The sequence below is a fragment of the Plecotus auritus genome (genome assembly GCF_963455305.1).
Source record: "Plecotus auritus genome assembly, chromosome: 3".
NCBI classification, from domain to species: domain Eukaryota; kingdom Metazoa; phylum Chordata; class Mammalia; order Chiroptera; family Vespertilionidae; genus Plecotus; species Plecotus auritus.
In genome coordinates this window covers 106,037,885-106,064,906 of record NC_137772.1, presented here as the reverse complement: position 1 = coordinate 106,064,906, position 27,022 = coordinate 106,037,885, and the positions used below count along the sequence as shown (strand labels likewise).

Here is a 27,022-nt window from a genome sequence, read left to right as displayed (position 1 = left end):
TGGTAGTATTTTGGTATGTTTTTTCTAGTTTTTTTTTAAATAAAGATATGTATGCACATATACTCAGCATACAAATGTAATATTGGTGTAATATAAGTACTTTTGTTTACTGCTACTTTCCCTTAAAACATATGTGTGTTTTTCCATGTCATTAAATTTCCCTCAAAAATATGATTTTAATGGCTGCACAGTTTCCCCCTTGAATAAATATACTATGATTTATTGGGCTGAAACTCTATTGTTAGCTATTTACAATGTTGCCAAATTTCCTGTAGGAATATCTAATGAGCACATGAGGTTAAATAACTTCTGAGCAAGACCAATGGATCACAGGGCATCAATATTTATGAGTTTTAACACATATTGATGAAGAGCTATTCAAAATTTTTATCCAATTTCTATTCCTACCAGTGAGATAGATATGTATGTATATACACATACATATCTATATACTAGAAGCCAGGGGCAAGAAATTTGAGTGTGGGTATGGTCCCTAGACCTGGTCTGCAATCAGGGCCATCTTCCCTGGCTGCCTACAGCTGGCCCCGCCCTCCGCCACCACCCACCCCCAGTTCCCCATTTGCCATCGGACAATCGGAGCCTGCTGGCCAGGGAAAAGGACCTAGAGGTGGTCAGCGCACCTCATAGTGACTAGTCGAGTGGTCATTATGGTCATTCCACTGTTAGAGTCAATTTGCATATTACCCTTTTATTATATAGGATGACAGCATATTTTAATGTACCCTGGCAATGCTGGAATTAAAAGTTTTACATTTTAGGTTATTTAATAGTAAGAATATCTCACTTTTGTTTTAAATTGCATTATTTTGACCACTGGTGATAAATTTTTATCATATATTTGTTACCTTAATTCTCATATTTTATGTCTACTACCTATTTTTGTGTTGATATATTTATAATTTTCCCAGTGATTTATAAGAACTGATATAATACTAGATTATTTTTCTACTGTATATTACTACCATGTAATCCTATATAATAAAGGGGTAATATGCAAATTGACCATCACTCCAACACACCAGATGGCCGTCCCCATGTGGACACAAGATGGCTGCCACAAGATGGCCAGCAGGGGAGGGCAGTTAGGGGTGACTGGGCCAGCAGAGGAGGGCTGTTGGGGGTGACCAGACCTGCAGGGGAGGACAGTTGGGGGGGACCAGGCCTGCAGGGGAGGGCAGTTGGGGGTGTCCAGGCTGGCAGGGGAGGGCAGTTATGGGCAGCCAGGCTGGCAAGGGAAGGCAGTTAGGGGTGACTAGGCCAGCAGAGGAGGGCTGTTGGGGGTGACCAGACCTGCAGGGGAGGACAGTTGGGGGTGACCAGACCTGCAGGGGAGGACAGTTGGGGGGGACCAGGCCTGCAGGGGAGGGCAGTTGGGGGTGTCCAGGCTGGCAGGGGAGGGCAGTTATGGGCAGCCAGGCTGGCAAGGGAGGGCAGTTAGGGGTGACTGGGACAGCAGGGAAGGGCAGTTAGGGGGCAATCGGGCCGGCAGGGGAGCAGTTAGGGGGTGATCAGGCTGGCAGGTAGGCGAGCTGTTGGGAGCCAGCAGTCCCAGATTGGAGAGGGGCAGGCTGGGCTGAGGGGTACCTCCCCAGTGCACAAATTTTGTGCACTGGGCCTCCAGTATTATACTATATGACTTACATACACTTTCAGCCATTCTAAAGTACTCCACCCAATTTCTTAAGTATAAATTTAAAACATAAACTTTCTTCTATGTTTCATAAATCATTAATTAAAATAATGTTATATACCTGAAACTAATACAAAATAATATTTATTATAAACTGTAATTGAAAAAAATTAATAAAAAGAAAACTAGAATCCAAAGTGGCTGGTAAATAGTAACTATAATAAGCAGTGCTGTCATATTGAATCTGCTCTGAAATACACCCATCTTATTTTTGCTTATCTTGAGTAATTGATGATATAATTAAAGCATTCCATGAAACTGTCTCCTTAAGCTATCTTTTTCTTAAGTTTTACTAAGCTATCCTTCTAACTCAATTTCCTGTAGATAAAATATATTTTAAAATGCAGATTCTTCTTTCAAAAGTAATGCCAGTAATACCATAATGAATTAATCCCCTTTATCCATAATACAAGGAATATTGATGATAACAAACTATTTAGTACCTACACATGGAGCAGGGAATACTAAAAGAGAGTAGGTGATTCAAAGTAAGTTGAATTACAATGTTTATTAATATATATACAACTTATATCAAAATTTCACATAATTTAAAAAAATGTATCAATAAGCTTTCAGAGAAAGCTGAGGCTCAACTGTTTTATAAACAGAAGTATGTTATAAATCCCACAATTCCTAAATTGGGATCTTTAGTTTTAATATCTAGATTTCTTCTAAAATTTAAATTATTTTACACAAATGATAATGGGAGGTTTTCCCTGGGACATCAAGCAGGCATAACTTACCACATCCCGAAACACAACAGCACGCAGGCGATTAATATCGACATCCTGAAGAAGTCTATCAGGGTCCTTAATAGGAGAAAGGTTACCTGGAACATTTTCTAATGAATTCTAAAAAAAAGATACCCAATTGTAAAAACATAATAGCACAATACATAAACTTACATAGTAGTATAATTTCTCTAATTTAAGCATGAAATTGTCCATGTTCTTTAACTCCTCATCACTGGATAACATTTAATGACAACAATACTGTATTATAAGACTCGTTTTTTGTTCTCCTGTATCTTGTCGATTTCCTTTCCTAGTATTCTTGTTTTTTATTACCAGAGCTACCAAGATAGACTTTAAAAAATGGGTAAAATTGTGGAAGAAAAAAGACTGATTTTGAACTTCAGAAAATCTGGGCTCTAAATCTCCGCTGTGTGACCTTGGGCTTATTACTAAAATTTATTGGGCCTCAATCCCTACCTCTAGTTAATAAATCTCTTTGAGTCACTGGGTTTCATTTAACCATCATACTTTTTATATGAAGTTATTATGTTACATTATTATATGAGATTTTATGTGTGTGACCATTTCATGAGCTACACAAGTTAGAAAAAGGTAAACTGAAAAAATACAAACATAGCCTTAATATTAAAGCTGAAAGACATTAAAGACCATTACCATCAAAATGCTTTTTATACTTGAAGATAAAAAATTGACAAATTATTTGTAATGTGTCACATAGCAAACTAATAACAGAGTCAAGTTCCCTGAAACTCAATCTTGTACTTTTTCACTTACACACACAACATATTAAGAATTGTATGGACAGAATATGTTAAGAATTGCATGAATTAGTTGATTAGAGGGTCATACTTATATGCCAGGGTTTCAAGTTCAATTCCCCAGGGTTGTGGGGTTCAATCCCTGGTCAGGGCACGTATAAGAAGCAACCAATGAATTCATACATGAGTGGAACAACAAATAGATATTTTTTCTCTTCTCTCTCTCTTTCTCCTCTCTCCCTCCCATCCTCCCAAATCAGTAAATAATTATTAATTGCATGAATTAAACTAGGTAATATATGTGATGTACAAAATATAATTCCTATAAATAAAATAACTTGCTGTTATTATGATTGAAATATCTAATTCTCTATAGACCTCAATTATGATATTTTGTTCCAAAAATTAAGATGATTTCCACTGCAGCACAGGACCGTAAAAAGAGCATGATATTTGGTTTACATTGTAATTCCAAAACTTACCAGCAATATAACCTTAGGTGAGATATTTAACTTCTATAAACCTCAGTGATTTAATCTAAATAATAGGCTAACAATATTTATCACAAGACAAAAAAAATAATGCATTGACAGCATAAAAGTACATAATTTATGGCAAAAATGAAGAAATTACATTTTAATTTATAAACCATTTTACAAAATGTTTCTATATCCATAGTGTAATTTAATCCTTATAAAGGCATATGTAATACCTTAATCAATAAAGAAAAAAATAAGCTTGTATTATCACTCCTTTTTAGAAAGTATAAAAAATGAGACCCCTGCAAATCCACACAGGTTAGTGCCACACCCAAATTAACTAAGGTGTTTCCTTATTAAAGTAGCACATAAAAATGCATAAAAGCAGGGAACCAGAGATATGGAAGCATGGAACAGAGTGCGGAATCTCAGAAGGAAGGCGGGGGAGGGTGGGTGGGTGGGAGGTAATCAACCAAAGACCTTGTATACATATATGCATAAACCACTGACACAAACAATAGGGTGCTGAAGACCTGGGGTGGAGGGTGGGAGGGGGTCAATGGGGGGGAAGGAGATATATGTAATATTTTCAATAATAAAGATTTATTTAAAAAAAAAAAATATATATATATATACACACACTAGTGGCCCAATGCATGAATGAAGATTCGTGCAAGAATGGGCCTTCGTTCTCCTGGTTGCCGGCACTGCCTTCGCTCCAGCCCAGAGCTGCCTTTCTGCGGCTGCGGTGGCGTGGAAAGCCTGTGTCATCACCATGGCGATGACACAAGCATCCCGCCCTGTGCTCCACGCCTGTGTATGCAAATTAACCCACCATATTTGTTGGGTTAATTTGCATACTCATTCCTGATTGGCTGGTGGGCGTTGTGAAGGTACAGTCAATTAGCGTGTTACTATTTTATTAGGTAGATATATAACAGGAAGTCAAAAAGGAACACTCACCAACCTGTCCATTGATTCTCTGTCCTGAAATGTGTTATCTTACTAAGTCAACTTTTCCACTAATATTTCTATAGTGATCACTTATTATCCATTTTTCATTGCCAAGGTTCTTGCTAGAGACATGGAATACCTCAACTAAAATACTACAAATTTCCTTCTTTTTGGACTTTTCTCTTCATATTCTACAATCAGAGTAATACTTGGCTTGACTGTCTTTAAAAGTTCGCTTTGCCTCCTGAGTTGAGTACAGACACCTTTAAAATCAAAGCTCTAAAAAATAGTTTATTTATTCATTTCATGAGTTCATACAATAAGTGGTTAACTACTAGAAAAAGGAAGGGAATTAGTATTAATTGAATGTTCACTGCATGTTAGGAATTAAGTATTTTAATACATTATTGTTTTTTTATTTAAGTCACACAAACACCTTTTAAGTTAAGATCTGATCCATTTTAAAGACTGGAAAACTGAGGCATAGGAGACTAAGGAATATGTCTTGGCTCATAAAACCACTAAATGGTAGAGCCATAATACAAACTCAGAACTGTCTGATTCTAGAGTTTGTGCTCTTTTGATAAAGTGCTCACAGTGCTATACAAGCTCTGGAATTACAAAGATGTACAAGGTATGGAACACTCTCAAGTAACTTAGAGTTTACTATGCCCACAAAAATAACATGAGGCATTACTGCTAATGTTTTTATATTTAATTTTCTAAGCAATGGAGTGTCTTGTGGAGACTTGTGAGCAGTAAAATAATATGTAGTCTAATTATTCTATGAATGTTTTTCTAAACGTAGTAAAAAGGAAAGATGCTGCAATACAGATATACTAAATATGTGGTTGTTCTGTTTATAAAATGCAGAAGTTTGAAGCCATAGAACTTTTAAATGAATTAAACTTCTATTCCATGTCTTCACTTATTGAGGGGAAAAATCATGTGCCAATATCAAACGTCTAATTACAAGTGGAGTGAGTAATGAGACATACAGGTTTTTATGAAAATATCAAACAAATATCTACCCTAGACCAGGGTGACAGTGACAGTATCTCAAAACATTTTCCTCAGAGTAGCCCTTAATTATAGCCAAGAGTTGAATAGATTTTAGTTGGGTAAAAAATACAGATACAAACTTGAAGAAAAGGGAACCCATGTAAAAGTCAGTAAATAAAGAATAAAAAGATTTTTCTGATGAAATGAATGAAGTGTACAATGTGACTAAAATGGTAAAAGCAAGGGTAAAGGGAAAAGTTGCAGAGTCACTTAAACATATGATAAAGAGAGCTAATTTAGGATAATGATTAATAGCAGGTTCCAAAATACTCTCCACTGTTCATTCATTTCCTGGAAATTCAATGTATTTTTATTGAACATTATGGGAATGTCTATCACCAAAAGAACATTATTCACTCATGTAATATATATTATTTATTCATTTTTCATTCATTATTCAATATATATTAAACTCTGTATAACATATATGTATTAAAAATAGTTATAAAAAAGAACTTTTCAGATCTATGTATGCTATAATCCTTATAAGAGCCCTAGGAAGTAGATATTATTAGTATCTTCATGTAAAAAACAAAAATTCAAGTCTCAGAGTGGTTAAATATCTTGGTGCCATATTATGAAGAGAGAAGCCAGCACTGGAGCCTGGTGATGTCTGGTCACTAAACCCTTTGTAGTTTTGTTCTCATAAAGTTAAAAAAAAATTAAGGTTAAGTTACATTAACATAGAAAACATTGAATTACCTTTGAAGCTGCTATGGCAGTCATATTTTGGGTTGCTTCTTGAGGTTTACTGCTTCCATGGGAAGATTTGTTCATTCTGTCCCTTTGTCTCTGCCGACATTCTAAACAGTTTCTCACAGCAACACAACAAACTATTTAAAAAACCAAAAGGTTATTATTAATATAAACTATTGACTTTGACATGTTGATAAAAGTTGCTAGGTTCTATTTTCCTTTCTTTCCCCTTCCTCCATCCCATTATTATACTTAAATCAACTAGATCAGTAAATATGTTTGATAATTATAAAATACTAGAGGCCTGGTGCACAAAATTTGTGCACTGGTGGTGGTGGTGGGGTTCCTCAGCCCAGTCTGTGCCCTCTTGTAGTCCAGGAGCAATCGGGGGATGTCCAACTGACAGCTTAGGCCCGCTCCCCCTGAACATCAGTTGGAAATCCTTAGCGCTGCTGCAGAGGCAGGAGAGGCTCCCGCCACCACTGCTGCACTCAGCAGGTATGAGCCTGTCTTCTAGCTGAGCAGCGCTCCCCCTGTGGGAGCACACTGACTACCAGGGGGCAGCTCCTGCTTCGAGCGCCAGCCCCCTGGTGGTCAGTGCACATCATAGCAACTGGTTGACTGGTCAGTGCATGTCATAGCAAGCGGTTGAGCGGCCTTAGCATATCATTAGCATATTATGCTTTGATTGGTTAAACGGATAACCGAACGATCGGACACTTAGAATATCAGGCTTTTATCATACAGGATTAGAATGAAAGGAAGAGTCATAAGGAGGGTTACATGAAATATTTTGGTTGTAGATTAAGGGTGCAGAAGAAAGCAAAGCCAGGTAATCTCTAGGAATGGATAAGAAGCAAAACAGAGAGACACATACATCTTTAACATTGGTGGGAGCAGGATAGGAAATCTTAACATTTATAGTAGCTAGAGGCCTGATGCACAAAATTCGTGAAAGGGGCTCAGCTTTTGCAGCCACGGCTGCTTCGGCCCTTGCAGCCCTGGCTTCTGGACGGTTGTCCAGAGGGTCTTCCAGATCATTGTTCTGTTGTTCAGTCTAGTTAGCATATTAGCTCTTTATTGTATAGGATAGTAATGAAAAGTACATATGACACATAGGTGTAGTTACAAAATTTAAACAAAATACTCATGTACTATCAACTAGCTAAAAAAAAAACAGAATATCACCAGGGCTTTTGAAGTTCCCAATATACTCTTCCATAGTTTGTCCATCCCCTGCATCACTCAAAATCCTGAATTTTATGAATCACTAAAATGTTTTTATAAAATTAATATTCATATTTGGTAAGTTCTTTTGGATAAGATGTCTTCCCATAATTTGACTACCTTAGCAACTATCACAAATCCCAACATCCATCTTTCCTGATGGCAGGAAAGTCTATGTATGGCCTTTGTCAATAAGCATTCAATAAGAAGAAACTTTTTATTTACTTATTTTAAGAAACAGTAAAGTACAGCAATAAACAGTACCAATTTTGGAATCAGATCACAGGAGCTTAAATCCTGGCTCTGCCACTTCTGATCTATGTGATCTTGGGCCAGCTGCTTAAACTATCTGTGCCTTAGTTTCCTCATATGCAAAATGAGTATAAATATACCTCTTTAGAGAATCCTTTTAAGGATTAATTGAATTAATATATGTAAAGTGCTTAGAACAGTAAACAGACATAGATATATGTTTGCTTTATTATTATTCACTTATAAAACATTCCCAGGAAATAAATCTGCTAGGAATTATTAGGATAAAAATTAAAACAGCAGTAAAGCCTTGGAATATATTAGAAATAAAAACTCAAAGTAACCAAATAAGTGCTGGTTTGAAGATACTGAGGCATTTAAAAATATTTATCTTTCTCATAATGTTCAATCTATCAGCTATTGTTAAATATGAGTGACAATGTCCATGATGGCCTACAGTAAATTAACTCACACCTCTCCACAGTTAAGAGAAATTTCTGTGTGTGTGTTCAATCTCTGTCTAATTACAAGAGGCGTAAAATGACTCCTCTCAGCATGTACATCTTTAAAAAAATACAAAACAAAAAGTAGGTTTCATTCTATCATACTATTTTAATCCAATTATAATCTATACTAGGGGGCCAGTGCACGAATTCGTGCATCTTGAAAGGAACTGTGGGCCATGAGGCTGCTGTGGGCACAGGAGCGGGTCTCAGCCCATCCTCCGCGCCCCCGCCCAGCCCCTCCCGCCACGCCCCCAGTCCCCTGTGTGCTGGCAGCCCCATCCTGCCGCTCACATGCACTGACAGCACCAGCCCCACTCGCATCCGGTGACAGCACAGAGCTATTGGGGCCGGTGCCAGCAGCAGGTGCAGATGGGGCCAGTGTCGTCAGCAGGTGTGAGCAGTGGCTGCTGCCCTGATCACCCCTCAGGAGCATGGGGAGGTGGTGAAGCCCTCAGGGCGATTGGGGCCGGCAGCTGCTGCTCATCCCCACTGATGGTGCTGAGCGATCGAGACTGGTGCCGGTGCTTGCAGTGGGTGCGAGCAGTGGCTCTGACACTGGCAGCGGGTGAGAGAGGTGGCTGCCGGCCCTGATCACCCCTCAGGAACTGGGAGAGGTAAAGAAGCCCTGAGGGGTGATTGGGGCCGGCAACTGCCACTTGCACCCGCTGACGGCATTGAGCGTTCAGGGCCGGTGCCAGGCACTGGCAGCAGGAGAGAGCAGCACCAGCACACCGGCAGCAGGTGCGAGCGCCGGGTGGGACTGTGGCACATGGGAGCAAAGAATTTTCAGTAACCATCAGAGGCTCCCCCGAAGACAGCGACCGGTGCCCCGCCTTGGTCTGGCACCCCCGGCTTACCTGCTCCACCATCCCACTGTGGCCAACGTCTGCCATGTTCTGTGCTCTGCCACCTGCTGCCGACACTTACCATGTTTTGTGCATGCCCCTGGTGGTCAGCACATGTCACAGCAACTGGCTGTTTGGTTGTTCTGCAGTCCCGTCTATTTGCATATTAGGATTTTATGTAGATAGATACATAAAAGCCCAGTGACCAAATGGCAGAATGACCAGAATGACTGGAGTGACCAGTCACTATGACATGCACTGTGGCAGCCAACTGGCCCGATGTGCCCCCCAAACTCCTGCAGCTCCTTCCCCCCGATTGGACCCCCACACCCTTCTCTCCTGTTTCAAGGTGCCCAAGAGCTGCCCTGAGGCCTGGAGCCCCAGGGGTAGGGGTTCAGTTCCTGGCTGTGCTCCTCTAGACCTCGAAAGCACCAAATTACAAATGCAGCTGCCACGAGGGAGGCCTGCCCAGGAAGTGCGATGAATGCACAGCAAAGTGGGAAAGAACTGAGGTAAAGCCTGCCTGGAAGAACCCGCACTAGGGGTAGCCATGCCCCCCAACCCCAACTCTAGCCCAGCCCTGCAGGCTGCCTGACAGACACTACTGCAAGGCGGGTGAGGAGAGGGCTCTCTGAGCATGCGAGGGGGGTGCACTGCGACCTCTGCATGTCACCACTGTCACTCACTAACCTGTGCTTACCGCCGCACAACCACCCACCTGTACCACAGCCACTGCCTCCTTGCGCTCACACTGCCGCCGCAGCCACCAAAGCCTCCTCCTGCGCTGCACCCCTGGCCGGCCTCAGGCGCCCCATTCTCACCCCGCCCTGCCTCTGCCTGTTTGCAATGATTGGGATGAACAGGACAGTCTTGCCCCACACACAAGCACATTCCCTCCTCCCGCAGCAGCCAGCTTCCCAGGTCCTCCACTCTGTGCTGATGGATAAGGCCAACCTGGGCAAACTTATCGTGCCCTCGTGTGGGGTACACCAGGAGGCGTAATTCTTGGAAATGCAGAGCCCAGTCTATAGGAGTGTCCTTTGTGGAGGAAGCACACTACAACTCCCAGAAAGCACCGCACCTCCTGCAGCCCTGAAGCTCGTGGAGGAAACTGAGAGAGCATGCAAAAGTATGCGCCACGCTGGTGCTCTGGGGGCACCTGTGCAGTTCCTGGTCTTGGGGGACCGAGTGGGATGTACACCTGTGGCCCCTCCCCCTCCACCAGCCCTGCCCCCAAATGCCCCCCACACCAACTGGGGGCGGGCCTGGCCGGCCAACCTCCCACAGCCATCCCCACCCCTAATCCCCCCATCGATGGCAGGGCAGGCCAACCTCCTGTGTCTCCTACCCCCTGCTGGCCTGGCACAATGGTCCCCATCGAGGTGGGCCTGTAGACTCCACCCATGCACGAATGTGTGCAGCAGGCCTCTTGCTGAGAAATAAAATTGTATGTATTTAAATTTTTTATGTATTTACTAGAGGCCTAGTGCACAAAATTCGTGCACTTGGGGGGGTTCCCTCAGCCCGGCCTGCGCCCTCTCACAGTCTGGGAGCCCTCAAGGGATGTCTGACTGATGGTTTAGGGATGCAGTGGGTTGGCCAGCTGAGGAGGGGCTGCAGGAGGCGCCAGGGTGTGTCCGGCCCATCTCGTTCAGTCCCGATCAGCCATACCCCAGCAGCAAGCTAACCTACCAGTTGGAGCATCTACCCCCTGGTGGTCAGTGCACGTCATAGCAAATAGTTGAGCGCCCTTAGCATATCATTAGCATATTATACTTTGATTGGTTGAACAGTCAACTGGATGACCGGACACTTAGCATATTAGGCTTTTATTATATAGGATATGTCAAGTATAGCATGATACTTGACATATAAATACATTGTGAAATGACAATCACAATCATATTAATTAACGTATCATTCTTAAAGTAGTTCTAATGCCTTTCTTAGGTCAGAAACTTCTCCCCTGAAATTATACACCTGTAGCTTTTTACATAAGTTTTTTTTTTTTTTTTTTAATTATGGGTAAAAAGAGTACACATTAGGAATTTCCTCCCTATCTAATGTCTTGGTTTCTTACATCTTACTCATGATCTAAGGCAAGTATATTAATAGTAGCTTTCTGTTTTTTTGTAAAGTCCTAATAGTATAAATAAATTTCCCCTTTAAGACAGGTAAGAGAGGTAAAGATGGTTCCTGCCTTGAGCTGGTCTAAATTTACTAAGAGTTGTCAGTGTTAAGTTTTCTTTTCTTTCTTTTTAAAAAAGTATTTGGAAGTAGCCATATGGCATCCTGTTTTGTTTTATTTTTCATTCTCCAAATATCTATAGATTTTTTAAATTTTTTATTTTTCAATTGTAGTTGATGTACAATATTATATTAGTGCTTAGTTTCTTTGCAACACAAGATAGAAGGTGAACTGCATAGGTACAGTAATGTTTATTAGAGTTAACAGTTAACTCTGAGAGACACAGTGAGACTGGCATAGTCAATTTATTCTTCAGCATTTTGTGTATAAAACTATGTCCTGATTTTTCTGATATGTGTGTGATCCCAGAGCAACTACCCTCTGTATTAGTCTACCAGGAAAGAATTAATAAATATATATTAAAAACAGTTCAATTAAAAATGTTACAGTCCTATTAAATTTTAAATAAGTCAAAATACATTTAATTCTATTTCAAATTATAATCCATTCAAGATGATCAATTCTATAAATCTCTAATGTGAAGATATTATAATTTTCTATTATTTATTATAATAATTTCTACATAACATAATCATCAACTTGTATAATCAGTACTTTATATACCCCAGAATGTCAAATAATTACGCTGTAGATAATTATATAATGGACACCTTTATTCTTAAGACTTACCTAACCTTAGGCACTGTCGCATTAAACCTCCAGAAGACATGTTTTTTTCAGCTTCAATCTCACTAAAATTTAGAGAGCTGGCAAATACAAGTACATCAACCATAGCCATCAATCGGCTGAGGAAAGTTACTGCTGTCTCAGCTGACATGCCTTGTGTCACTTCAATGTTTTCCAATTCCGTCTTTAAAAAAGAAGATTTAAGACTTGTTAAAATTTAGAAGTATAATTAATACGTGTACATACATATTACAAGTGAAGAGTAGTTTAGTATATTTAATATATTTTGTAGACAAAATAAATTATATATTGCAAATTATAATCTAATTTGATATATATAAGAGCTGGTTATTGAATTTATTTGGTTATCTATCTATCCTTGGATAAAGGAAAAGTATATTTTTAAAATCAATGTTAGACTGAAGATCACTTTGCAAAAATATTTGGAAATAATAGCACATATATTTATACTACTTTTAAAAAACATTTCTTTCCTAAATTCCCCTCTCTTGTTTATAAAAAAAAATTGTGTTACTTTTTCTTTCTTGTAAATGTATAATGACTACTAGGGAAAATATATGGCACTCTAGTTTGGCATCAAAATGAGACAACTGTCCAATTAGAATGTATAACAACTTCTTATCCATTTCAGAACAGTCTAAAACCATTAGGTATCTCAAATATACAGTAAAAATCTAAGGTAAAAATAATCAAGAAGATCATTAATTCTTCTACAGATATAAACACTAGTAATAAGAATCAGTAGAAGCTACACTTTTACAAAATATTGTCTATAATAAAATATAATTTCCTGCTTTCAAGGGAAATGTTACAAAGTATTCTGTTTCTTAATATGTATAACTGGATTTTATAAGCAATAGCAACATTTCTTATTTTACTTTTCATTGTTTATCACATAACAGTTTAGTTATTTTGGTTCATTATGACTTGGCCTCATTGACAAGGCTTCATTTTCTCAATGTCTCAAAGAGTAAAGTAAGGAATGCTTTATAAATAAAAATATTACTCTTTAAAATTTCTGAAAATAGACATACTAGCCATATTGATTAAGTTTAGCTTTTCAAATGATAAATTAAACTATAAGATAAGCATATATTATTGGTACATGCTCCAAATTATTGTTTCATTTTGACATTGCTTATATCCATCATTTCACTTAAACATATTCTTGCTCATATTAACATGGAAATGTCATCAGAAAATAATGATTTTTTTTTAAGGGCAACTTTTAAAAACTTCTTGTGTACAAGATGGGTATTACAAATGATAGGTGACTACTGCAAGTACTATATAACTTGATTCTAAATGGAGAATAAACAACCTTTCTTCCTTCCACATAACATCAAAATAGTGGCAAAATCAGTCTTTCTAAAATGAGCTTGAAAGTATTCAAAAATTTGCTTTTAATGTTGATTTACAACATTATGCCAATTTAGTATTTATGGATTAAAGAAATAACTGGATTTTTAAAATTCAAATTCTTTATTTCCTAGCACTTCATTGATATTCAGTATCATGTTATAGCATGTATTAAAAACCTGTGGCCACACCACCAATAGATTACATGAAAAGCAAAGACATTCATTTTATATAAAATCTCTTTTAAGTCACGGTTATCAACATAATTTTATAACAGAATGGAAGATCTGGTCAATGCTTAGATCTTTTAAACATTCAAAATAATTTTTCAAGATATTAAAATTTTATTTTGTATTTACTGATTTTTTGAGAGAGAAAGAAACATCAATTTGATGTTCCACTTATTTATGCATTCATTGGTTGATTCTTTTGAAAAAAATATATTTTTATTGAAATCAGAGAGGAAGGGAGAGGGAGAGAAACATCAATGATGAGAGAGAATCACTGATCAGCTGCCTCTTGCACACCCCCTAGCAAGGATCGAGCCTGCAACCCAGCCATATGCCCTTGACCAAAATCGAACCAAGGACCCTCCAGTCCACAGGCTGATGCTCTATCTACTGAGCCAAACCGGCTAGGGCTCACTGGTTGATTCTTACATGTGTCCTGAACAGGGATTGATCCCAAAACCTTGGTGTATTGGAATGATGCTCTAACCAACTGAACAACCTAGCCAGGGCCCAATATATTAGAATTTTAGGATATTTATAGATATGTTCTCAAATAAGTTCTTCATCATTCTGAATTTCTGAAATTATTAGAAGTCTAACTCACTTCGTTAGTCAATGTCATATTTTTTAGTCTTTTGGGGTCTACAAGACTTAACCTTCAAAATATGCTTTCATTTTTATATTTTGTTCATCCTCACCCAAGGATATTTTTCCATTAATTTTTAGAGAGAGTGGAAGGATGGGGGAGAATCAGAGAAACATGCTGTGAGAGGGACATATTGATTGGTTGCTTCCCACAAGCACCCCGACTTGAGTCCTGGGATTGAGCCTGCAACTGAGGCACTTGCCCTTGACATGAATCAAACCTAGGACACTTCAGTACACCGGTTGGTGCTCCATGCACTGAGCCAAACCTGCTAGGGCTTTCATTTTTAAATGAGTGAATTATAAATAGAAATTATAAACAAAATTATTAACATCCATATAATTTGCCAAATTGTTATCTTTGACTAAACACATTATTAAATAAAAAGTACTCATTTTAACACAAACTATAACTTAAAAAGGAGTTCTTATACATTACACATAAAAATAATTTACAATTTTAATGAAATGTTATATGAAAATCATATCAGGTTTAAAAATAAAGAGCATTCACATATAATTACTACTAAACTTAAAATAATATATTCCATCCAATTTCCTTTCATTGGAACCATCTAACATCTGATTGTACATATGACTGAAACATTGTTTTCATTACATTACGATACTCTCTAGTCTAAAGGTAATTGTATAATAAAATAGTAATTCGTCAATAAACTAAGAATATTCAGTGAATTTTTTAAATATGCTGAAGGCATGCCTAATGTTAAAGATGGTATGGAAACGCAAAATATAACCAAGTCAAAAAATTCATAAATAAGTAAAAATAAAATTTAAAACTAAACAACTGAAAATTACTGAAGTTAATACTAACCTTAGAACCCTGGACATGCATTAGACAAAACAGACAACAGACCAAAAAAGTACAAGAAAAGAAAATTATTAAAATTAAATAAAAATACAATATAAAATTGAAACACAAAATAATATATTTAAAAATTATATTTGAGTATTTTATTAAAAGCAAAAATCTCAGAAGAGGTATTCATTTTATAAATTACAATGACTGAAATCAAATATGAAATATTTAAATTTGTTTATTTTTTTATTAGAATAACTCTGCCCAAATAACATGTCTATAAATGTAAGTCAGATATTAGAAATTATGCATATCCTATTTTGTAAATTAAGTATCTTTTTTCTAGCAGATGGCTAAGGAAACATTTAGTAAATAAACTAGTATAATGTTTCTGTAAAAGCCTGTACTGGTTTAAGCAGAAATGACTTAGGAAAATAAACTATTTATACCATACTTCTAGAATTTTCTTTAAAAATTTATGTTATAATTTGGAGCCCCTCCTATAGATCAAATCCCCCAGAAGTTAATAAAAGATAAAATATTTCAGTGATTATAACTTAAAGACCACTTTCCCTTGCTAGGAAAGAATTTATTGATATACCTGGTACTAAATGGAGTCTGCATTATGAACTAACCTAAATAGATAGATATTTTAGCTTCAGAATCTCATAAGAATTATATTTAATATATTGAAAATTTTGGGTAGAATTGTTTACAGTAAAAGTCATCAACTATTCCTATTCTCTGATCAAATATATGTGAGCATAAATTTCAAAATATACTATTTACCTGGTACATTGTATAGGAGAACATACAAAATCTTCCTGAGAATACTAAAGAATAATCAGTGTTATGAGATAAAACAAAAAATAATATTTTCAAATCTATTAACTAAATATTCTGATAATGGTAAGAAAACATTACCAATATTAAGATTTTGTCATCATTTTTTAACAAAAAAAGTTGTTCTTCTTTCTTATGACTTTGAAACTATTAGGAAAGCCAGAAATATCAGTCTCAATTATTTTTCTATATCAGAGAAAATAAACCATAGATGACACTGAATTAAATTCTAAGCATTCAGTGTTCTGGATGATGACCAAAACGGTCAATCTAAAAATCACAAAGTCATTTTGCAATTTGCAGTTGACCCATGTTCCTTACTTTTCTTCAATTTTTCCTCCTATTTCTTCCTTTCATTTATGACCAACTTGCACAATGTGTAGAAAATACTAGTAAATAAGAGTTTGATTCAAATAGCTAATCATGAAAACATTAACTCCAAAAAAATCAACAAAAATAATGTTCCTTACTGAAAACAAAGATTGGTCAAAATACATACTAAGAGGTCTAAAGTTAAAACCATTGGTCTTAATTAAAGACTTGAAATTATTTTTGTAATTTATTTTCTATGCCACATATGATTTTAAATGATATAGGCAAAATTGAAACTCCAATAAACTCCTATTCTTCCATGGATATTAAGCTCAAGGTGTTCACTATAATATAAATTTTCTATCACTATACTCTTTTTTTCCTTGAAGTTTTCATTAAGATATTTTCATACAAGAAAGATGAATATAAACAGCTCAAATTTTCGTACATGATGATACTGCAACAGCAATACAGAAATGTTATCCTTAGTATGGATTGCTGTATTCATATAAGGTCCCAGGGCAGAAAATAGATAAGCACTATGCCAATTCCATGGAAACAACAGGCAAAAATATTATATCATTTTAGTATTTTGCCATCAAAACCCATAATAACTAAATTTGTGTCAAATACCCTCTTTTAAACTTCAGAATTTTGAGTATGACGGCTTTAGTTTATAAATGGGAATATTATTCTATCATGATACAATTCTGAATAAATAGTTCCAAAAGGAACTAAATGAAGGAAAAATTCATTAAGAGCTTCTCTATAGCACTTTACATATATACCTAACGATTTTCAACAAACTCCCTATGGGATCAGTAAAATGAACACCTTTTAATAAATGACAAACTTGCAGTTAAGGTCATATCCAGGAAGTGGTAGAACCCAAGTTAAGATATAAGATTTATGCTAAAACTCATATACCTTATATTAAACCATAACGTCAAAAGATCATGTCTGAATCTTACGGATAACAGGAAACAAGTTTGTTTTTTATAATAAGAAGTAAATTATATGGGAAAGACATATTCCTGTGCTGAGCTTTGAGTCATTTTTTAAAATAGATAACTATGCAGAATTCTTAGCCTTCTACTTACACTCTCCTAATTAAATATAATCTCAACATTAGACATGTCAAATGCTAAAGAAAAGTTACATCTCTCCTAGTGGAACATAATGCCTGTAATATTCAGAAATTGCTTTCAAAAAATTAAACTGTAATAAATGTTAAGCTCTATTAAAATTTCACACTAAATTTCAGTAATAAGTGATAAAGTTTTCACACTAAAACATTTATTATGATATTTGTATTTACTTGAAGAAACGATGCAAACTATAACCCACAAGTCAAATCTGCCCCACTGGCTGTTTTTATAAATAAAGTTTTATTGAGACACACATATATCCAAATCCTTTATGTAACTGTCTATGGCTGTTGAGTACATGGGATAGAGACCATACAGCCCACAAAACTGAAAATATTTACTATCTGATCCATATAGAAAAAGTTTGCCAACCACTGCCATATCATCATATCTTATAATTTTTCATTAAATGCATATCCACATAAAATGCATGAATGTTTTGAAAAACTCCACAAACCTAAACAAAGTTATCAGATCACTCAAGCATTAGTTTCAAATATTTCTTATTTCTCTTTTAAAATTTTAATGGCATCTACATGATAATGTTTCTCTTTGGTAATCTGATGCTGTCAATGATTCCTTTTTCACTTATTCCTTCCAAATATGTTGCTTGGCTTTTTACATTTTAAAACTAAGTAAAAAAAGTTCCATATTTTAGTTCTAATTCCTTCCTTACTCAATATCCTCCTTTCTAACTTTCCCCCTATACTACATTATAATTTTTAGCAAGAATATTATACAGTCAAGGAATAGAAAACAATACTCAGCAGTCAGCACCAAATACAGTTCCACTAGTACAAAGTGGGAGAAATGGTTCTAGCTGTTTCTTTTAGGGACACAATTTATTCAAAGTACATAAAATTGGTATATAACCAGGTGTAGGTAAAATCAGTTAATGGACCAAAATAACAAAAACATAGAGAGACAAAGAAGAAAAATTTCTACTATTGAATAAATTTCCAAGTCTTTTGAAAATAGTTTAGGCTTTAAGTAATTTCACACTCAAACTATACTAGTCAAAATTGCACAGGTAATATGTTTGAAAATCAAACCTCAAAATGTCAGTATCTTTACTATACATTCATTATAAAATAAAAATAAGCAAATTTCGGTAGTGAAATATTATATACTTTATAATATTTATCAGTAACATATTCCATTAATTTAATATTTCCCTATCTTGATAGTAATGTTTTTAGTTTTAAAATCTGGAAGACTATATAGTAATGTGAATATCTGAAACCTATGAAAATTTTAGCACCGTTTACTTTATATAAAGCCAATTTTTTTTTGTTCTGCAGAAATTTTAAAATGATATTTAAAAATGAATTTCAATACAAACTTTTAAAATGTATTGATAATAAATGATAATTTATAAGACATAAAACAAAATTTATATGATGAAAAAAATACCAGAAGGAAAACATTGATTTATTCAGTGTTTAGTGTATAAAAGACAAAAGAAAAAATAATTCTCCCTGACTCAGTATTATAATGCTTTTTAAAAAATCATACACAATTGTCAATTTATATGTATTTGATATATATCTCCAGAGAGAACCAGATTAAAAGAAGGGATAGTATATTAATCTCACAGGATACCTGCACTCAACGATTTTTTCCTGGCTCTATTTCCTTGGTTAGCTACTAATTCCATTTCCTTGGTTAGCTACTAATTCCATTAAAGTCCTAATGATGATAGGTTCTGCTGCACATCTGCCTGAACTAGCTTCCATGTTTTCTAGACTTCTTGAGTAAATTCATGGATGAAATTGAAGTATATGTATCTGTGAGAGAATGGGGATTTGAGAGTACAATCTTCTGCTGCTAATATTAAGTTTCAAGGTTGCTTTGGGAGTGGTAGCAATGACAAAAGTGTACTGAGCAAAAGCGTCATGTAGAAGAAGTGTGTTAATGATGAAATAAAGCCAGAGATTAATTTGGAAACACTGTCTTACCAAGTAAAAGATATCTTTAAGAAAAATGAAACTAGATCACCCTCTTTTTAAAAATTTTATTTATTGATTTGAGAGGGGGGTGATGGGGCAGGGGGAGAGACAGAGATAAATAATGATTTGTTGTGCCACTTATTTACAAATGCATTGGTTGATACTTTATGTGCCCTGACCAGGGATCAAACCCATAACCTTGGTGTATAGGGGATGATGCTCTAATCAACTGAGCTACCTGGCCAGGGCTAGTAAAAGACATCTTAATAAAACAGGTCTCTCTTTGGAAAAAAGTATACTTCTTGGGCTTAGAGATGAGTTTCCAATATATGGGAAGCATAATTCTCTATTCTTTCTCATTTCAGTAGACAGCTATGGTGCCAAAATTTTTTTTATATGGATCAGAGATATTTTTTAAAGTGGTAACTAAATATAAAGTTTGCATTTACTTACTATATTATTATTATTTTATTTTTTTACTTACTATATTATAAATGACATAATTAACACTGACTTTCAACCTTATTATATTAATACATTTCAATGTTTTATATAGAGACAAAACTATATTTTTTAAAATAAATGTTGAACCAGCAAATAAAGTCCGATAAAAATGCTATTAAAGGCCATGTGAGAACATAAAGTTTTCTGAGGATTTCAATGATTGTGAAATTTTTAAGATAGCATAAAAAGCGCATGTTTTGTAATTTTTCTATCTAGGTGCCTAAATTTTAAATAAGAAACACTCCTAGAAATTATTAATTTGGTTCTCTTTGAAACAAATTGCTTAAGATCAAATCTCAGAGAGCAGGAAGGTAAACATTCTAGATGTAGTTTAGAATAATATTAAGTTTAGAAATAATATGTCAAATAAATTATATGAGATTGAATTTATAATGATTTTTTTCTAAATTTATATTCATGATTAAGTATATACTTCTATTTAGAACATCAAGATTTACAGAACAAGGATTTTAACAGTTTATTATATTTGAAGGGATAAACAACATACACAAAATAAAGTTAATAATTTCTAGTTATGACTATTTATGAGAAGTATTAGAATTACCAGAGAAATATTTTCATAAACACACATAGCTGGAACCCAAAACTGACAAACATTAATATGAATGGATAAATATAACTTCATATAGTTACAAGTTCCCTTAGATGAAGATATTTTGTTAAAATCTACCTATAAACTTAGAGCGTAAGTTTTTAGATACCTTTTTTTATGAGTCCTAGGCCTTAAAAACCTGTGTACAGTATGGAACACCACTGACATGCTCTAGTCAAGTAATTATACAGTATAACCACTAGATGGAAGCAAAGTACTTACACTTGGTGATGTAGCAGCAGAGAGCAAAGGTAAAATTCCTCCACAAGCGATGATGATGTTGTCTACCATTTGGGAAATGAGGTGAATTGTGTTATGTACAAAAATAATGTTTTCATTGCTATTGACAAAATCCATTACAGACTTTGTGGAATGGCTAAAATAGCAGAAAAACAAAATGCAAATGAACAATTTCTTGGCTTAAGAATAAGAAATTTAGACAGTTTATAATAACATTTTTAAGTGACAAATAATGAAGAGCTAGGCAAATTTAAAATGGAGTTCTCAGAAAATAATATAATTTTAAATTGAGATTTTATATTACCAAAAAATTAGCACCTTTACATGGTCATTTGTGTGTATTAATCTAGTATTTTGTTTTCCAAGAAATATATTCAAAGGTATATGACTATATCAATGAATTTGGCTGAAAATATTTATTTTTGCCAGTTATTCATTTTGTATTAAAAGGCAGAACAACTGGATAGTTAACAATGTTTTGCTACCTTTTATGCAGTTTCAGTTTGTTGCATCACCAGACTCCAGCCCCCTACCTCTGACCAGCCATACTGAAAATTGCTAGTATATTGCTAGTCACAGAAAATGTATATTGTAACAGGAGAAATAAATCAGTAAAAATTCAAAGATTTATTAAATAAAAAGAGAAAAGATCTCAAAGGTTGGCAGCACAGTTTCCCCATACAAAACATCCAATGTAGATATTCAGAGAAATTCACTGCTTTAGTTCGGTGTCAGTCAAGAATATGAACTATATTCTAATGGGGGAAAGGAAGAAACTACTTCATGATCAAATTTAAGTCAATGATTCTCAACTTTAGAATTGTACAATATCATATATTATATCTTAGCTCTCAAGATGTTTTCCCCTGTCCTAAATATAAGTTCTGTCTTTAAAAATTATATAGAACTCTGTTTGGGAAATTTTTTGAGAGCCCTTGAAAGGAAACAAAGATACACAGTATGTTAAAGGAAAGAAAATTGACTATCACTCACTTAGAAGCCACTAATACTGTAATTAGGAAATTACACAATTTTCATACATTGATATTCATGTTAACCTTAATGTCTTTCATGGTATTCTAGGTTCCTTCTTTATCATCTGTACATAATTTATCATGTAACAACACTAGCAAGGAAAATACCTTTGTTTTTATACATCAGTATAAGGACAAACTAATAAAATAACATCAGAAGTAAAAACATTATGTGGCAGACCTTAACTACTTCCATATTCCTCTTCCATGCTAACACAATCAAGATTTTGTTCTATTATTGAACTAGACCGGGTATAGGAAAGGTTGGCCACACCCAGCTACTAGATTACTGACCAATATTGCTCTGTATAGATCAGTCTTTATAATTCCACTAGAGGCCCGGTGCACAAAATTCTTACACGGGGGGGGGGGGGGGTCCCCCTCAGCCAGGCCTGCACACTCTCGCAGTCCGGGACCCCTTGCGGGAAGTCCGCCGAAGCCAGCAGTCAGACATCCCACTCGTAGTCCAGGGCTCTAGCAGTCTGGGACCCCCTCGCTCCTTACTGCCCACCCGCAGTGGAGGCAGGAGAAGCTCCCGCCACCACCGCTGCGCTTGCCAGCCGTGAACCAGGCTTCTGGCTGAGCAGTGCTACCACTGAGCACTGGTCATTCCACTGTTCGGTTTATTTGCATATTAGGGTTTTATTATATAGGACTAGAGGCCCAGTGCATGAAAATTCATGCACTGGAGGGCGGGGGTCCCTCAGCCCAGCCTGCCCCCTCTCACAGTCCGGGAGCCCTCAGGGGCGAGAGGCGACCCAGTGATCAGGGGAAGGCAATGCACCCATCACACCTCTGCTGCTACCATTGCCGTCAGCTCAAGCCTTGGCCAGCCATGGTTACCTGAGCATCGAGCGGCCCTGGGTGGCTGGGCAGCCGCCATCCGAGGCTTGCCTGCACCTCGGGCCAGCCCTTGGCGGCTGGGCAGCCACCATCCGAGGCTTGCCTGAACCTCAGGCCGGCCATGGGCGGCTGGAGGGCTGAGAGGACTGGGGGACTCCGGAGGCAGGTGCACAGAGCGGCCAGACCCGCCTGGGGACGGGCCCGGCAGTGCCGTGCGCCTGCTGCCCCGGCAGGGCTGAGGGGACTGGGCACCCCCATCTTGTGGTATGGGCGCCACCATCTTTGAGGGTATGGTGGTCAATTAGCATATTCCCTCCTTATTGGCTGTGGGCACCACTATCTTTTGTGAGGGCATGACAGTCAATTACCATATTGCCTCTTTATTAGATAGGATTCCCTTTTGCTGGTGATTAACTTTGAAAAGAACATATGGTCCGGCTAGCATGTGAGATATAAGGGGGAAACTTCTTGAGTGGCTTCAATTAAAACAAAACATAAAAGAAGAAAGAAAGAGAAGAGGAGGAGTAAGAGGAGAAAAAAGGAAAGAAAGGAAGAGGAATGGAGGAGGAAAAAAGAAAGAGGAGGAAAGAAGGATATGAAGGAGGAAGAAGAAGAGTCATCCATACCCTCTAGTTAGGGCAAGTTTCCTACATTGATTCAATCCTGGGAGCCGAAGCAACCACATTGAATCTTAGAAGAAAAATCAGGAGAAGCAGAGGAACCCATTTGAGTCTTGAGAATACTGCACCACTGATACTTGTGATAGTGGCATACTCTGTTACAGAGTACCATCAATTTCCTAATTTATATGCTTGCATATATAAATGACACACTCTCATAATCAATTTGTTGTATATTTGCTATTAAAAATTAAATCAAAAGTGAGGCAAGGTATTGATTTAATTTATGCACACTTGGTTTTCATTAAGTGATTATATTTTAACTGATATAGTCTCTGAAAATAGGTGTCATAAAATAATTAAAAATTTTATTTTAACGATGCATATATCTTACAAGCTCATTAACAAGAATACATTTAGTATGTGGTATTAATTTTAAGAGTAAAAGATAAAAAGGACATTTCTTAAATGAAAGTAGTCTTATTTCTAGAAAAGAAATATTTCTACCTTCTCCAAACATGTACATCTGTTTCTAAAGCAAATAGTAAATCGGTGAGAAGTCGTTGGTGCATTGGAGACCACTTAAACTCAGGAATACGAAACATTGTAGTGCGTGGACCTGGGCTGAACTGGCGCCGCTGTTCCTCAGTCATTGGCATTCCTCGAAATCCTAAATCAACTCGGAGATCTCTGTCCTGCTGTGTAAGAGACCGACCCTGAACAGCCTAGAGAAATAAAAGGTGAACGTTGGTACAGTGCAAAAGAAATTACTGATTTCAAAATGAAAACAATAAGTGCATGAGTAAAGCTTTTGCTTATGACTTAAGTAGGCTAGCTTATTTACATATATACATATATATGTGTGTGTGTGTGTGTGTATATATATATATATATATATATATGTATGTATATGTATATGTATATGTATATGTATATTAATTAGAGGCCTGGTGCACGAAATTTGTGCACGGGGGTGTGTGTCCCTCAGCCCAGCCTGTACCCTCTCCAATCTGGGACCCTTCAAGGGATGTCCGACTGCCTGTTTAGGCCCGATCCCAGCAGGATCGGGCCTAAACAGGCAGTCAGACATCCCTCTCACAAGCCAGGACTGCTGGCTCCTAACTGCTCGCCTACCTGCCTTCCTGATTGCCCCTAACCGCTTCTTCCTGCCAGCCTGATCACCCCCTAACCACTCCCCTGCCAGCCTGATTGATGCCTAACTGCTCCCCTGCCAGCCTGTTTACCCCTAACTACCCTCCCCTACAGGCCTGGTCACCCCTAACTGCCCTCCCCTGCAGGCCTGGGTCCCCCCAACTGCCCTTCCCTGCAGGCCCGGTCGCCCCCAACTTCCCTCCACTGCTGGCCTGGTCACCCCCAACTGCCCTCCCTTGCAGGCCTGGTCCCTCCTGACTGCCCTCCCCTGCTGGCCTGATCGCCCACAACTGCCCTCCCTTGCAGACCTGGTGTCCACATGGGGGCAGTCATCTTTGACCACAGGGGGGCAGCCATCTTGTGTGTTGGAGTGATGGTCAATTTACATATTATTCTTTTATTAGATAGGATAGAGGCCTGGTGCACGGTTGGGGGCCGGCTGGTTTGCCCTGAAGGGTGTCCCGGATCAGGGTGGGGGTTCCCTTGGGGTGTGGGGCAGCCTGGGCGAGGGGCCTGTGGTGGTTTGCAGGCTGGCCACACCCCCTGGCGACCCAAGTGGAGGCCCTGGTATCTGGGATTTATTTGTCTTCTATAATTGAAACTTTGTAGCCTTAAGCAGAGGCCAAGGCAGACCAGGATGTGCAGAAAGCTTGGCTTCCTCCATTGTCAGGGAAACCCAAGCCTCCTGCTCTCTCCATGGCCACAGCCATCTTGGTTGGGTTAATTTGCACACTTGCTCCTGATTGGCTGGTGGGCGTGTCTTGGGGGTGTAGTGGAGGTATGGTGAATTTGCATATTACTCTTTTATTAGATAGGATACATATTGTTCACCTGGTGATTTCCTGCTCAGGAACCTTTTGGAGCTGAGGGCTACTATTTTTATTTTTGCAATTTCACAAACTAAGCAAAAAAATCAAATACCTTAGTTTAATAACAATGTTCACACTGAAAACCAGACTCACTTTACCCCTGTATTTGGAGGCTTTACATTAGCCCATATTTCTTCCTTATGAAAGTAAATTATACCGGATATGTCATCAACTAATTGTAATTAAAAACAAAAGATTAAAAGAAATATTAACTGAACAGATTCAAGTTAACTTCAAAGTCTATTTTGCTCATGATACTTCAATTTAGAAAAAGCAAATGCATTTAATACAATGAAAAACCAGAAAATGCCCATGCACTCTTAATGAAAACCAGACAAACCTAATGATTATTATATTCAATAAACAATGCATCATGCTGTCCTTTATTTTAAATCTATACCTAATTCAATATTCCCATACCCTGACAATTATCACTGTAGTACAACTACCACAAAAATGGGAATTGTCAGTTAACAGAGACAAAAATGAAGATACTTTTCCCACACACAAAATCTATTATTAAGGAATCTTATTAGAGTACAAAGACACTAGTTAGGTATATGGCTTATTCTTTATAATAGAACATGTTAAATTTACAGTGAATTTTGTAAAATTCAGAGAACAGCAACAAAACAAATAATAAAAGGTAAAATTTTTTTTCAGCTCTTAATTCTAAGGCATTATTTAGCCTAGAAAATAAGGAAGTAGACTTAAAACTCAAAGATCAATAATTAAAATCCATATCAGAAAAAAATCATCCATTTTTCATTTTACATTGGTGAGGCCAAAACTGAAGCACTACATTTCCTCCCCACCAGGCCTTAGAGTCTTTAATTTTCTCATAATAACTTTATATCCATGTGGTTGTAAGAAAAATTTCTCACTGATAATAACTGCAAATTTCCTCAGCCATATTACCTACCTCACAGGGTTGCTGTGAGGATTAAATCTGAAACATGTATCACATTGCCTGGAACATAGCATGCACTTGATAAATAACATGTCCTCTTTCCCTTCCCCTTCATTTCATCTATCAGTTCAATCTGGGCTCCAACTCCTCTTTTCTGTAATCCACAGAACAGGGCTGGGACTGAAGCTTAAAAAGTTAAAATTAATTACGAGTACAGGCCTTTTACCTACTTGGTTAAGTTTATTCCTAAGCATCTTAATATTTTTTGTTGCAATGGTAAATGGGATTTTTTTTTTTTTTTTTTTTTTTTTTTTTTTTTTTTTTTAGTTTCTCTTTGTGAGAATTCATTATTGGTGGATAAAATTGCCATTGATTTCTGGGTGTTAATTTTGATTCCTGCTACATTGCCGAATTCATTTATTAAATCTAGTAGTTTTTTGGTGGAGTCTTTATGGTTTTCTATATAAAATATCATGTCATCTGCAAATAATGACAGTTCTAATTCTTCCTTTACAATTTGGATGCCTTTTATTTTGTCTTCTTGTCTGATCGCTGTGACTAGGACTTTGAGTATTATCCACACTAATAAAAGAGTAAGATGCAAATTGACTGTACCTTCGCGATGCCCAACAGCCAATCAGGAGTATGCAAATTAAACCAACAACGATGGTGGGTTAATTTGCATACACAGGCACCGAGCGGCCGGGGGCAGGGTGGGACTGCGTCATCGCCATGGCGACGACACAGGCTTTCCGCACCGCCTCAGCCGCTCCGGGCCTCTGGGCAGTGT

At 36.9% G+C, this 27,022-nt stretch overlaps 1 protein-coding gene across 3 annotated transcripts in view; it reads right to left on the bottom strand.

Moving 5' to 3' along the window:
• NBEA (neurobeachin) overlaps positions 1-27,022 on the bottom strand; it is a 954,039-nt gene that overhangs the window by 612,107 nt on the left and 314,910 nt on the right. For all 3 annotated transcript variants that reach the window (XM_080658500.1, XM_080658501.1, XM_080658502.1), the window contains 5 exons: positions 23,809-24,026; positions 20,787-20,940; positions 12,124-12,304; positions 6,422-6,552; positions 2,455-2,562 (listed from right to left, as the gene is read on the bottom strand). In XM_080658500.1, coding sequence (XP_080514626.1) covers positions 2,455-2,562; positions 6,422-6,552; positions 12,124-12,304; positions 20,787-20,940; positions 23,809-24,026 — 792 coding nt within the window. The remainder of the gene's footprint in view (positions 1-2,454; positions 2,563-6,421; positions 6,553-12,123; positions 12,305-20,786; positions 20,941-23,808; positions 24,027-27,022) is intronic.